Genomic DNA, 15,074 nt, shown 5'->3' with positions numbered 1-15,074 from the left:
AAAGAAACAAGGAGAAAAAAAGGGTGGCATTTTGATGCACAGATGATGCAGTTGAGGGGTTGGGGCAACAACTATTTGGTCCAAATTAAAGAACAATAGAGAGGTTATGTTTAGTGTGTTTGCTACGTACCACCAAATCAAAGGAGACAGAACCACAAATTTACAGCCAAAGTATAGAGAATTGCAAGCACTATGGAACAGTGATAATTGGGAATATCAACAATCCTAATATAGACTTGGAGGTGGTAGTGTATTGGTAATGTCACTGGATGAGTAATTCAGAATCCCACGCCAATGTTCAGGAGACCTGGGTTTGAATGCCACTCAAGGCAATGTAATTTGAATAAATCTAGCCTAATGGCAACCATGTAACCACCGCCAATTGTCGTACAAACCCATTTGGTTCATTAATGTCCTTTAGGGAGGAAATCTGGCATCATTACCTGGTGTTGCTGACATGTGACTCCAACTCCACAACAATGTGCTTGACTCCTAACCGCCTTTTGGGAAATTAAGGATGGGTAATAAATGCTGGCCTGAATGACTAAAAAAAAGTAGCAATACAAAAGGCAATTTCCTGAAATTCTCTTGATCATTCCAATCCAATGATGGAGAAAGCCATACCTCATCTAATTCTGGGAGAGTCAAGGACCATAAGGCATAATCCTAGAACAAGGGGTCACTCACACATCTGAGACAGAAATGAAGAGGAATTTATTCTCCCAGAAGGTAATCAATCTATGGAATGCTTTACTGTAATAGACTATCAAGGCTGGGTTGTTCAGTATATTTAAGGCTAAGGCAGATATTTTTAATCGGTAAGGGAGTCAAGGCTTATGGGGAAAAGGCAGAAAAGAGATGTTGAATGTTGTCGAATCAGCCATGATCTCATTGAATGGTGGAGCAAACTGGATGGGCTAAATGGCCCTATGTTTTATTGTCTAATCAAGTACAATCTGTTGATTCAATAAATTCATACAATAATACAGTGATGGGGGAACCGCTAATAGTTATTGTGATTGGCCTCTGCAGACTTCTCATCCATTTCTGCCATAAATTTTTGCCATAGCCCATGTTGACCAGACTTCTATAAGATTCTGCCCTAAATCATAAAGTAGAAAAGTGTCAATTATCAGTATATGGTTTATATTCTGTCAGATTGACGAATTGTTCAGGCTTTTGGCTCTTCACTGATGTGACGTTCCTCTGGAGATATTGCCTGTAGAAATTCAGAGGCTTGTCTTTTGAAAATATTTCTCTGCTTACAGAAATGGAGGTACAGGTCAAGGCTCAACAAACTCAAAGCCTAGCTGTTGGATTTGGAATCGGATTTGGGGTGTATTGGGGAGGGAGTGTGTAGAGGATGTTGTAGGGCCAGGGGAGACAGAAATAGAGAGAAAGAGACACTTTTCCATATTACTTTTATTACATTCTGGTGAACAAGCAGTTTGCCCTGCTTTGTACATTCTTGCACTAAAGGTGGCTGCTGGCAGGTAACTGGCACTCAAAGTGCAAAGTCTTGGTCCCAAATAAGGCATCATGGTAATTCTGTCAAGCAATTAGATTCTCCCCAACACCTGAACTGAAACATTTTGTAACATGATCGATTTGCATTCTCTTACACTCTTATCCCATGCCTGATAAGCATTGAGTCAATGTCAGAGTTCATTGTTTTTGAAATTAACTCTTGATATTTGTAAGTGTGAAAGTCCACAGAACCTTCAAAGTACAGTATATCCATTTGTAATTCACCTTAAGACTCCCAGAAACTTGAAGGTGCAAAATGGTCTGGCAGGCAACTTTTGAGACCACAATGTCAACTTATAAAAGTTTAACATAGGAAACCAGTTGATGAATTTAACGTTATTTGATATAGCACATCTTAATAATAATTGTTTATTGATAATGCTATTGAGATATACAGGCGATGGGTGTTGTTTGATTAAGGACTGCGATTGCAATGGTAATGTCCCTATCTCTGGGCCAGAAAATCTAAGTTTAAGTTCCATCTGTCCTGGAGGTATGTCATATTACATTTGAAAATGTTAATTTAAAATATATTTCAAGAAAATTATCTGGGACACTTGCGTAATACTTAGGAGGCAGTAATCAGTCAGGCTGCATTCTGTAAATGAACCTATTATCAAAAAAAATTGTGTATTTCACCATCTGGCTTGAATCCATGTAATAACCGTTCATCTCCTACCACATAAATAAGTCACACAAAAGTAGCTATTTAGTTTTAAATCTACCTTTGTGTCAATAGATTGGCTCCTTGGACCAAATCCTGATCAAGATGATTGGCGTTATGAAATTACAGATGAAGAAATAGTTGACCAGATTGAAGAAAGAGAACTGGCTATAAAGGAAGACAAGATGGATGATATCAATGTGATGGTTGACGTGCCTAAAATCTGTGTGATAACAAGTCAAAGAAATTCCTTTTCCATCACATAAATACACAACGTATCTGAATACTTGGCAGGATATGCAGATAAGCAGAAGGATGAGTGACTTGCAACTTTAAGGAAAAAATGGAAACCCATGACTAAGTACGACAAAAATCTGTGAAAGGATTACTCCATTATTCATTCAATGTTGCTGTGGTTAAAAAGCATTTACAGCCAATGTGTCATTTCGGACAATTGTTAAATCAAACGCTATTGTGTTGGTTTATAAAATAAATGACCTTCTCCTAAAGTCCTCTTTTCCTGATGACCTTCCTCAGTGTTGTATTTGAAATGGAATGATTTAGGATAGGGCCAGTGATTATCACTTGACAAAAGACCTTGCAGTTCTTTCTCTTTCTCCTCTTGAAGATTTTCAACAAATCCAGGTGGCATTGTGGCTCAGTGGTTAGCACTGCAGCCTCACAGCACCAGGAATCTGAATTTACTTCCAGCTTTGGGCAATTGTCTGTAAGGAGTTTGCACATTCCCCCAGTGTCTGTGTGGGTTTCCTTCCATAGTCCAAAGATGTGCAGGCTAGATGAATTGGCCATGCTAAATTGCCCATTGTATCCAGGGATGTGCAGGCTAGGTGGATTAGCCATAGGAAATGCCGGGTTACAGGGATAAGGTTTGGGAGTGCATGGTGGTGGTGGTGTAGGTCTGGGTGGGAAGCTCTCTGGACGGTGGTGTGGACCTGATGGGCTGAATAGCCTGCTTCCACACGGTAGTGTTTCTATGAAACTCAGGGAGAAACAGATGCCACCTTTTTTAACAGAGGTCTTTTTTGTGCCTTCAAAGCTCTAACTTGTTGATTTCCATTAAGAGACTTGAGTTTCAAATCTCCTTTCTAATGGTGATTCAAGCTCAAGATGGTAAAATCTCAGGTCCTGATGAAAACAGAAGTTTATACAAAGGGCTTGATCTAGTTGGAGGTTTGTTCAAAGTTCTGCCAGTTACTCCATCAACAATGATCGTTATTTATGACCATTGTAATAGGGGATCATGACTTCGTGTTTAAGTGAGATGACATGCAATATCTGAGTCTTGAGGGGTTTTGTGTCAGCATGGCTTACATTGCAGTAATATAGAACATAGAATAGGCCGGATACACAGCTCTAAGATCTTACTGAGTTCCTTTCAGAGGAAGTGAGTCTTAGGAGGGAACTATCATTGACACCAAGGCACTTGTCCTAACATGGAATAATCCAAATAGCAGAAAGTAGAGGGTCTATTTTTAACTCTGGGTAAGTGAATAGATTTTCAGTGGGTAAAAATCTGGCTCCAAAGAATCCATGCCAATGTGCACAGTAACTCAGTAACTCAACGAACATGAGTTCAAGGACATAAGAAGTTCAGAGGTCACAGTTGTTCTGTACATTTGTATAAGCTTTAACAATGTTTCTTGAGTAGAACACCAAAATATGCATTGTGTGTTGTAATTTTAATTCCCTCACTATATCTTTTCTTATTTCTGTGCTTTCTACTCATGATCATTTTGCAACCTTGATGTTTTTAACAGCTGCTTACAATGCTGCCTTAAGCTTACCTTTTTTAGGAAGTTTCATTTTAGTCTCTCTCTTGCATGTGTGCTGCATGTAGATATAACTACAGCTGTCTGCACAAGGATCCTTATTTATAATTCCCTGCTTTTCTCAGGAGTAAGACCTATGCAATCACTTTGCAGGAGCCAGTGTTAGTTATTATTAGCCATCTAAGCAATAGTTCAGTGCTTTTTTCAATGATAGCTTTAAGGATGCTTCAGGAGCACCCACTGGCAGAAGCCTAGAGCTTCAACATTGAACATATCTTCTCCTCTTGTTTTTCAATGTGGAAAGATGAGATTGTGTGAAATACTGCAAAAGGCTGCAAAATCATTCTGGTGAAATTAAATCTGCTTTCATGCAGCTCAGTGACCTTTAAACCAGTTCCCTCCACTTTTTAATATGAATAATTATACATACGTGTGCATGCAGCTCTCATAGGTTTAGATGCAGTGTAGTCAGCACTCGAACCATCAGAATTGCCAATTTAAGTGCATTCATAGAACTGTAAGATGTAGATGGAGGTAAACTTCATTTATCGTGTCTATGCCACCTCTTAGAACATGCCATCCAATTAAAACAAGTACTGCAAACGCTGGAAATCTGAAACAAAAACAGAAAATGCTACAGGAACTCAGAAGGTCTAGCAATGTCAGTGGAGTAAGAATCAGAGTTAAAGTTTCTAGTCCGATATGACTCTGAGAGTACCACATGGAAACAGACCGTTCTGTCCAACCAGTCCACACCAACCATGTTCCCAAACTAAACTAGTCCCATGAACCTGAGATAACAAGGTGTAGAGCTGGATTAACACAGCAGGCCAAGCAGCATCAGAGGAGTAGGAAGGCTGATGTTTCGGGCCTAGACCCTTCTTCAGAATCTTGGCCCATATTCTCCAAGTGTTTCCTGTTCATGTAATTATCCTAATGTCTTTTAAAATTCTAACTGTACACGCATCCATCACTTCCTCTGGCAGTTCATTCCACATGCGAACCACTCTGTGTAAAACAGTTGCCCTTCATGGCCTGTTTAAATCTTTCTCCTCTCACCTTAAGAATATGTCCCATAGTTTTGAACTCCCCCACCCTAGGGAAAAGACCCTTCTCATTCACCTTATCTGTACCCCTCATGACCCTTCTCATTCACCTTATCTGTGCCCCTCATGATTTTATAAACTTCAATAAAGTCACCCCTCAACCTCCTACATTCCAGTGAAAAAAGTCCCAGCCTTTTCAATCTATTTTTATATCTCAAACCCTCCATTCCCAGCGACATACTGGTAAATCTTTTCTGAACCCTCCAAAGTTTAATAATATCATTCCTATAACAGTGCAACCAGAACTTCACACAGTACTCTAGAAGAGGACTCACAATGTCCTATATAACCTCAAGATAACATCCCAACTCCTATACTCAAAGGTCTGAGCAATGAAGTGTGCTAAATGCCTTCTTAACCACCCTGTACCCCTGTGACACAAATTTCAAAGATTTTTTTACCTGAACCCTGAGGTCTCTCTGTTCTATAACACCACCCAGGGCCCTACCATTAATTATATAAGTCCTGTGCTTGTTTGTATAACAAAATGCAATAGCTCACATTTATCCAAAGTAAGTTCTATCTGCCACTCCTCAGCCCATTTACGCAATTGATCAAGATCTCTTTGTAATCTTACATAACCTTCTTCACTGCCCACTATACCACCAATTTTGATGTCATCTACGAACCTACTAACCATGCCCCTTATATTCTCAGCCAAATCATTTATATAAACAACAAACAAAACTGGACACAGTATCGATCCCTGCGGACCACTACTGGTCACAGGCCTCCAATCTAAAAAACAACCCTCCACCATCACCATCTGTCTCCTACTGTTAAGCCAATCTTCTATCCAATTGGCAAGCTCACTCTGAATCCCATGTGATCTAACTTTACTACTTAGTCTACCATGTGGAATCTTATTAAAGGTTTACTAAAGTCCATGTAAACAATGTCTAGTACTTTGCCCTCATCAAGTTTTTTAGTTACTTCATTAAAAAATTCCATCGAGTTTGTGAGTCATGGTTTTCCTCGCACAAACCCAAGCTAAATATCCCTAATCTGTTCTTGCATGTAAATCCTATGTTCCAGAATCACCTTCAACAACTTACCCACCACTGATGTCAGACTCTCAGGTCTATAGTTTCCAGGCTTCTCCTTGCATACTTTCTTAAACAATGGCACACCATTAGCTACTCTCCAGTCCTCTGCTACTTCACCCATGTTTATAGATGATACAAATATTTTTGCCAGGAGCCCTGCAATTTCCTCCCTAACTTCCCATAACATCCTAGGATACACTTGATCAGGTGCTAAGACAGCCAGAACTTCCTTTTCTATAATGTAACTGTTTTCAAAACATCAATATTTCTTTCCCTGTGTTCTCTTGCCTCCATTTCTTTCTCAAGAGTAAAAGCTGACACAAAGTATTTATTTAATATCTCTCCCATCTCTAGAGGTTCAACAGAACCATGACCTCGTTGATCTTTACAGGGTCCTATTCTCTCTCTAGTTGTCCCCTTACTCTTAATGTATTTGTAGAATCTTTTTGGATTATCTTAATCTTCTCTGCCAAGGCTATCTCATATCCCCTTGTGGCCTTCCTTATTTTCTTCTTTAGAAAGCCCCTAAACTCTACATTTTTCAAGAGATTCAGTTGGTCCCAGTTGTCTATATCTAATATATGATTTTTTAAATTCTTGACTAGAACCTCAATATCTTTATTCATCCATTGTTCCCTAATCATACCAGCTTTGCCTTTCGCTCTAACAGGAACATAATGCCTCTGAACTCTTGTTATCACACTTTTGAAGGCCTTCCACTTGTCAGTCATTCCTTTACTTGCAAACAGTCTACTCCAATCAACTTTTGAAAGTTCTTGTTTCATACTCTTAAAATTTGCCTTAATTCAATTAAGAACTTTAACTGTTATGGAAGACTTATCATTTTCCATAACTTTTTAAAACTAATTGTATTATGATCACTAGTCTCAAAGTGTTCCCCTACTCACACTTCAATCATTTGCCTTCCTTATTTCTCAACAGAGCAATTTCCTAATTTTCATATTGACCAGTAGTCCCTAACATTTAAGGTTATACCCCATGGACAGCGACTGTCTGCATACCCCCATCCCTTGAGGTTAGCTTTTGTTACATACCAGCCTCACCAACTCACTTAGAATAATTGCAACTTTGGTAATGCACTTTGGAGTGCATGGCACTACAGACTGAAGATGTCTCAGGACATGATCACAGAACTATGCCAACTGCTGGAGCTGAACCTGAAGGTGTAGGTGGCCTCCTTTCCCCATCATCATCAAGCTGACAGCTACATTAAATTTTTATGTAACTGGCTGCTTCAAACAATCCTCACGAACAATAATTCGATCTCATCTTTATTTTAATGTCAGGTTTTCTGAACCCTGGAAACTTCAAGTAGACAATATTAGGTTCAAATCATGATGGAAAATAATGTCTTTTGCCTAATTTAAATAATTTAAAACATCAAAAGCACTACTTTCCTTTTCAGAGGTCCTTACTAACAAGCCTCCAAACCTATGGTCAAAAAGGAGGTAACTGCTTTACAGTTTTAAGATTTGTTAACTTAGCTCCACTCCTTTGCCTGCAGCTGACACTCCATTACCCACTGTGGCAGGAAGTGTGTGTGTGTGTGTTTGGGCAGAGGGGAGTGGAGTGCAGAATTCCCTACAATTTTATGATAATAAATAGGCTCTCTTAGCCTGAAGGCAGTACTATAGACTTGCATTTCTGTGTTCCTAGAACTTGGCTTGTTTACATTAAACATTGTTTTGCCACAGTCCACTGGGTTAAAATTGAGTCTCATGTGACTGGTCAGCTACATTCCTGTGATGAAGTCATATCTTATCTTGCCCCTTTTCAATGTAAAATTACTGTGATCATAGGTCACTTGCTGGATTATATATCTTAAGAGTTTCAGATCTATTGTGATGATACTCTGCCAGTATGGTCAAAGAAATAGCGATAAAAACACTCCTGAGGTTTTGGAACATGTCAAATCCAACTGAGTTGACAGAAAAATTTAATTCCAGTTCTACAAGTTAACCACACATTTCCACATAATACTAAACAAAAATCTTTCTCCTCTCCTGCACTTTCAAAGCAAATAAATCCATATTCACCAAAGGTCGAAAGTATGCAATTCTCCATACTAACAATCCCAAACCATTAATATTAGAACAATAGGTCAAAGGTACAATTGAAATTTTGAATTTGTTCCCAATAAAACATGCATATGGTATTCATTTGATTGTTATTTATATTGATTATGAATTGGAAAGGCTAAAGATTAATTATTCTAATCATTTTACTATTACTAATGATAATACTGTACTATCTGAGTTAATGCGGTCATTTGCAAATCAGAATTGACTTTCTACTGTAAAAATATTATAAAAACCGCAGAATGTTACTTCATAATGCAGTTATCAGCAGTTCAAACTTTAAAAAAATAAACATTTCTCTTCATATACATTATAATCCATGTACATTGATTTCAGTATTTATTCATCAGGATTCAACAATGTTACCTTTGCAATATGTTTTACTAATGGCTTTTTACTTTTGCATAGTTACAAATGCCTCTCTGCAGAAAGAAGATGCAGGACCAAGGTAAATGTAAAACTCATCTCAAGGTAATCTGACAAATACTTAGCACATAACACAAAGATATGGATCTTCTCACTTTATAACTTCATATCCTAAATGTAAAGTTTCAGGCTCTACCATTAAAGTTGCAAGCATTTTTCCAGAAGTCAATATCTTTTCAAATGACTGAGTAGTTGTAAACATTTATGAAATTTATTAGTGTAATGGCAGATGACTAACTGAAATATTACCTATATAACTCAGTACTTTGATCCTCTAGCTGGCCTAAGATCAGAACATTGCAGTCAATTGCATTCATTTTTGAGCAGCCGTGTAGGAGGCAGCTAAAGAAAATGGCTTTTCATTGCCGAGTCTTCCTTGCTTTACTTTTAATTAATGCAGTATATGCACAGGCTGGTAAGTGTTGTCTTGTCATTTGTTTGTACACTTGAGGTGCAACTCCACTTGAAAAAGAGAAATTACGTGAAGGAAAAGATACAATACAAGATCTCAAAAATCACGTTAGCAGCGATCCATCTTCTTTGAAAGTGAAACTACCTGTTTGTCTGATCCATAGCTGGCTGCTTTCCTCTAGTTTATCGAAATGAAAGATGGATTTGGGGAATGAATCTTGCTGAAATATTTCAGATGTCAGAATAGTAAAAGGCCATTGTGTTGAACATTTGTACACAGGAGACTAACAAGGTTTCGGTTTTCCTATTTCCACTCTATTCGCAGCAAAATGGCTTGAAACTTTGTACCATCAATAATTGAGAAAGCTTGCTGTACTTGTTATGTGTTTATGTTTTATTACTGTCACTGTTTGTGCTTAGTCTGTTGATTGCTGCAAGGAAATAGAGCATTATCCTGATTGTGCTTGGTTACTATGGGTAGAACTATTGTCATTTGCATTTAGAGTGCTTTGTCAAGTGAGATTCATTGCACTGGGTCCACTGCACAACTTCCCTCATGCAATCTTCCCCTCTTCACCTCATTAATTACATAATTTGGTTCTTAGAGTCATAGAGATATACAGCAGGGAAAACAGATCCTTTAGTCCAACTCTTCCATGCCAACCAGATATCCTATATAAATCTAATCCCATTTGTGAGCATTCGGCCCATATTCCTCTAAATCCTTCCTATTCATATACCCATCCAGATGTCTTTCGAATATTGCAATCGTAACAGCCTCCACCACTTCCTCTGGCAGCTCATTCCATACACACACTATCCTCAGCATGAAAGTGTTGCCCTTATGTCCTTTTTATATCTTACCCCTCTCACCATAAACCTATGCCCTCTAGTTTTGAACTCCCTCATCCTGGGGAAAAGACCTTGCCTATTTACCCTATTCATGCCCGTCATGATTTTATAAACCTCTATAAGGTCACCCCTCAGCCTCCGATGCTCAGGAAAAATAGTCCCAGCCTATTCAGCCTCCCTATAGCTCAAACCCACCAACCCTGGCAACATCCTCGTAAATCTTTTCTGAACCCTTTCTGGTTTCACAACATCTTTCCTACAGAGGGAGACCAGAATCGCACGCAATACTCCAAACATGGCCTAACCAATGTCTGGTACAGCTGCAACATGACCTCCCACCTCCTATACTCAATGCACTGACCAATAAAGGCAAGCGTACCAAACTTGGATGTCTTCTTTGGGGAAATGGCAGGAGAGCTAGAATCACTCACAACTGTCAGGATCTTTTGTCTTTCTTGCCTCTGCTGCCATATTTAAAGACAAGGGTATATCACTTTTGAATGTTGCATGCCACGAACTGACCCTCACACTGACAGTTATTACCCAACAAATGCGAGAGGAAAGGAAAAGTTGCTCCCTGCTTTGTGAACAGGGACCTGGAAGTGTTGGTGGGCAGGGTGATGGAGATAGGGCAGTCTTTTTTTTGGTTCAACAGGAGACCGTACAACCAGTCCAAGCCAGCCTGGATACATATTGTGGCTCCGGTCAATGTTGTGCCATGGGTGAAAATGAATGTCATGCAGCATCAAAGGTAGATTAAAGGTTGGCTATGTTTCACAAAGGTAAGTGTCACCATCTTCTCTCAGCTACCTCACTCTCATAGGGCCACCACTCACTCTAACACTGTCCCTGCACACACATATCTCGCAAAGATTCATGGAAGGCAACTTCACATTACATGTATCATGTCTGTTCAATGGCTCTCACCTAACTCATCTTCTCAAACTATTCACTCTTCCTGCATTCTTCACTTTCTCTTTACTCACTGGGGACACACTTCTCCTGCTTTTCCGCACCACTAACTCATCTTCCAATCACTTCCATTAAACTCAATCTTTCCTTTAATCTCATGGTGGGAAATATTGCCCCCCACCCAGACTGACAGGATCCTGATTAAGCCACCTGTAATCCCTAGACTTCATGCACTTGACCTGCAGATGACTCTGGCCCAATCCCTGAACTGCAAGGACATGGATCCCCAGACTGTTGTAGGACTAAGTGCCTGAATGACGGTGGCCAACCCCCTGGAGTGCAAGTGGATAAGCCGCTTGACTGAATGTGGCAGTAGCCCACCACTGACTGTAGTATCTTTAGCCCTACTAAACAATTCTCCTCTTTAACATTCACAAATGGCATTTGCTTGAAGCATAAGCAAATTGTTTACTGCATAAACTCCTGGCACATGCTGCAAGTCTGATGTTGTGGTCGGTAACTATGGAGTATGCAAAAACATTGTTTTGAAGAAGCAGTTGCATGTTGGTTGCAAGCTGCTCTGATTTACATGTCAGAAATTTGTACGTCTGGTTTCTCAGTGAAGGAGAGGAGAATTGGTAGTGGCATATGAATAAGGCTTTAATGAGATGCAAATGCATGGAATTAAGGTATTTAGTGCTGGTTGGCCAGATTCTAATATTGCCATTTTGGGTTGAGGGGACAATCTGGAAAATGTTCTCAATGTCAAGAATCTGATCCATTCATTCTCACCATATTTTCCCACATTTCCCATTGTTACTCATGCCACACCAAGGAGAGGAATATTCCACCCTTTGGGTTTTTGTGTTATGCATATTTCATAATCTTTGTGCAGGTACAGAAATAATATCTTATTGGAAAGGTATCCCCAGAAGAGAGGTTATGATCCTGTGTTGAGGGGATCTGATTATAGGGTTAAGGTGGCAGTTTATAAGAGCGGTCTATTGTATAAGGTAATGCTTCTGAGTAAGTTACCGTACACATTGCACTCCACTCTGATCTAATCAAATCACACAGTCTTTGGCAGGAGCCATTTGAAGTATGCACATGTACCCAAAGGGAACAGATATATTCTTTACAGCTCCTGAAAGTCCTTTGTAATTATTCCTGGCAAGTTAACATAAACTGTACTTACTGCTATCATATAATAATGTACATTATTATATAAGACACATCTGTTAAGACTCAGCAGTAGTCTACCACTTACCACTGATAATTAGACAAGTCCTAGATTCAGTGTAGAGAAAGGGGGAACTATCCAAACCAGAATATTACATGGTGGCAGTGTTGGAATCTGAAAAAATGACAGTGTTTGATCATGCAGACATCTTCCTCTTACCTCACAAAGAGTGGTCCTCAAAGCTGTTTTCACCTTGCTGTAGCTGTCAGTTTTCCCAAGGCTGGTTAGCCACAACTATGCCTGGTTTTAGACTTCTTGCTTACTTAGAATTAATTCCTCTCACCCCAAAGTGGGACAATGCGCAGCAAAGCTCGGCTACTGGGCCTGCTCCATCACAATCTCTTCTGCTCCAGCCTAGGTGGTATCTGTTCTTGAAGGTTCTATTAAATGTACTTAGCAGGTCTTCATTTTCCACCTGGTGGTATTTATTTAGCTGTCATTCTGGTAGGGCGCTCAACTGGAGGTGAAATATGTGTCCTTCCACTCTCAGTCGTCTCTCAGTCATGACATCTTATAGGTGCCTTTGTCCTTCATTGGTGATGATATCTCTCTGAGTGATGCCTAATTCCTTACATTGGCAATGCTAGTGGAAGATATCTATCATTACGAGACACCCTTGATGCCACTCCCACATCACACTGGCATAGATTGCAGACATGTTGTTTGTTTCATTGTCCATGCTGTAGGTGTTGGGTGACCACACCGTGTAGAACAGCATAAAGATCAATTGTGTTTTGCCCATTCATGTTTGAATGTCCATCAATGATTGTGTGGACACTATGTTAAGACCAGCATAGAAATCACGGATTCTTTCAATATCATTGCAGGAGTACAGCAAGCCCACACACTTTCCCCATTCCTTTTCCCCTTGGTTATCAATTTGATCATGAGTAAGGCAGTAGCAGGTGCAGACTTTGGCATCCCATGACAATCCCACTGGTTGGTAGATCTAGACTTTGCAGATGGCATGGCTTTGTTGGCCAAAGAATCATGCACAGTTCAAGACATATCTGCCATTCTTGTGTGCAGCGGCCATGAGGTTGGTCTGTGCATCAGTTCTGCGAAAGTGGAGACAATGATTTAGCATTTCTAACAAAATTGTAAGGTCAAACTGTCGATAGGTTTGGCTGTTGCCCTGTCATGCCTGAACTAAAAATGAAAGTTTCTGCCGATTTCTAGATACACTTCCACTTCTCAGAAATGTAATTCCCATCTAGCACCCAATCTTACTTGCTCTTCCATTATAAAATTCCCCCTAAAATATGTTGATTTGACTTACTGTAGTGTCTGGTATTGTGCTTCTGACTAATGCATAGAAGATGAAGACTGGTGGAAATTTAACTTAGTAACACAGCTGAAATTAAAACGATTCTGATACTTCATAGAATCTCTACAGTTTTGAAACAGACCATTTGGCCCATTGAGTCCACATGGACCCTCTGAAGAGCATCCCTCCCAGACCCACAGCTGCATCCTATCTCTGTAACCCTGCATTACCCATTGCAAATCCACCTAGCCTGCACATCCCTGGACACTATGGGCAATTTGGCATGGCTGAGCTACCTAAATTGCACATTTTCGGATTGTGGGAGGAAACCAGACCACCCGGAGGAAACCCACATTGACATGGGGAGAATGGAAAACTCCACACAGATGTTCGCCCGAGGGTAGAGTCAGCCTGGATCCCTACTGCTGTGAGGCAGCAGTGCTAACCACTGAGCTGCTGTGCCACCTATTTGACTGGAAATTACTTATTTCTCTTTGTAAATATGTCGTTCTATTGATAGGTGGAAGAAGTGTTTCTTTGCTCCCTCAATGCTGTCTATTCTCACGAAAAGCAACGTGTGGATAAAGCTTGAAAATTCTTGCTGAAGTGTTACAAACCAACTCTGTTATGTGGCTTTCTTATGAAAATTAAACTTCCTCCAATGCAAAATAGTTCTGATGTGCTTTAAATCTGGTAACTATGGAATCAGCGTTTCCCCTAACCCTTCTGTTCAGATGGATTTCTGCAACGCTATGTACATGTTACCCTTAGCTATGCTGTATTTTGTGGTTGCTCTATGCATAGCCTCCACTGCAAGATTTTATTAGCGGACCTGTGCTAGGTGGATGAAGGATCAGGGTGGCAGATGGGTGATAGTATAGGGGTACCTTCCTGCTATCTGAGAGGTTAGGGTAGCAGGTGGTGAGGGTTAGGATGGCAAATGCGTGAGGGTTTAGGTGGTTGGGTGCCAGGTGGCTGAGAGGTTAAGGTATCAGGTAGGTGAGGCCGGTAGTGCACCAGAGAGGGGGCTAGGGTGTAAGATAAGTGGATGAGTGTTTAGGGTATGTTGGGGGTAAGTGTCAGGTCTGCTGTCAGATTATGGGAGCAGCACTGAGTCTGATTGGGGTTGGGCCATGGGCTAGATAATTGATCAAGGAATTACAATTTCCACGTTCCAACATACCCACATAGTCAGCTGTTTCGGGATTTTGACAGTCCCAAGGCACAACTCCTATCTACGCTGCTACAATGATAATCTCCCCACTGGAATTTCTGTGCCAATATTTCATCCTGTCATTTCTACAGCATATTTCTGTGTAATATCTTCGGAAGCACTGCTGAGAATTGAGTTAGAATGGAAAATCAAACTAATCAGAGAACCAGTGTGAATAACTTTATCTTTTGGAATCCTGTTAATATGCTGGTACTGGAAGTTGCTTAAAGTTGTTTCCTGCAATATTGCAAGTCAGCAGGACAACAGATGTTTGTTTCATCAGGCTGTGATGAATTAGGATTCAGGTACTAGGTGAAAAGTCAGTGTTCAAACACTATCAATTTAGAAGTGTTACAAAGATAGTAGGAACTGCAGATGTTGGAGAATCTGAGATAACAAGGTATAGAGCTGGATGAACACAGCAGGCCAAGCAGCATCAGAGGAGCAGGAAAGCTGACGTTTCAGGTCTAGACTCTTCTTCAGAGACCCTTCTGAAGAAGGGCCTAGACCCGAAACATCAG

At 40.1% G+C, this 15,074-nt stretch overlaps 1 protein-coding gene across 1 annotated transcript in view; it reads left to right on the top strand.

Moving 5' to 3' along the window:
• The first annotated feature begins 8,965 nt into the window (after positions 1-8,965).
• smim24 (small integral membrane protein 24) overlaps positions 8,966-15,074 on the top strand; it is a 22,317-nt gene continuing 16,208 nt past the window's right edge. Inside the window, exon 1 of the mRNA XM_048614344.1 lies at positions 8,966-9,073. Coding sequence (XP_048470301.1) covers positions 9,010-9,073 — 64 coding nt within the window. The 5' untranslated portion in view covers positions 8,966-9,009. The remainder of the gene's footprint in view (positions 9,074-15,074) is intronic.

The sequence above is a fragment of the Rhincodon typus genome, chromosome 29 (genome assembly GCF_021869965.1).
Source record: "Rhincodon typus isolate 14 chromosome 29, sRhiTyp1.1, whole genome shotgun sequence".
Classification (NCBI taxonomy): Eukaryota; Metazoa; Chordata; class Chondrichthyes; order Orectolobiformes; family Rhincodontidae; genus Rhincodon; species Rhincodon typus.
Note: the sequence above shows the minus strand (reverse complement) of the source record. Positions and strands in the feature narration are given on the sequence as shown.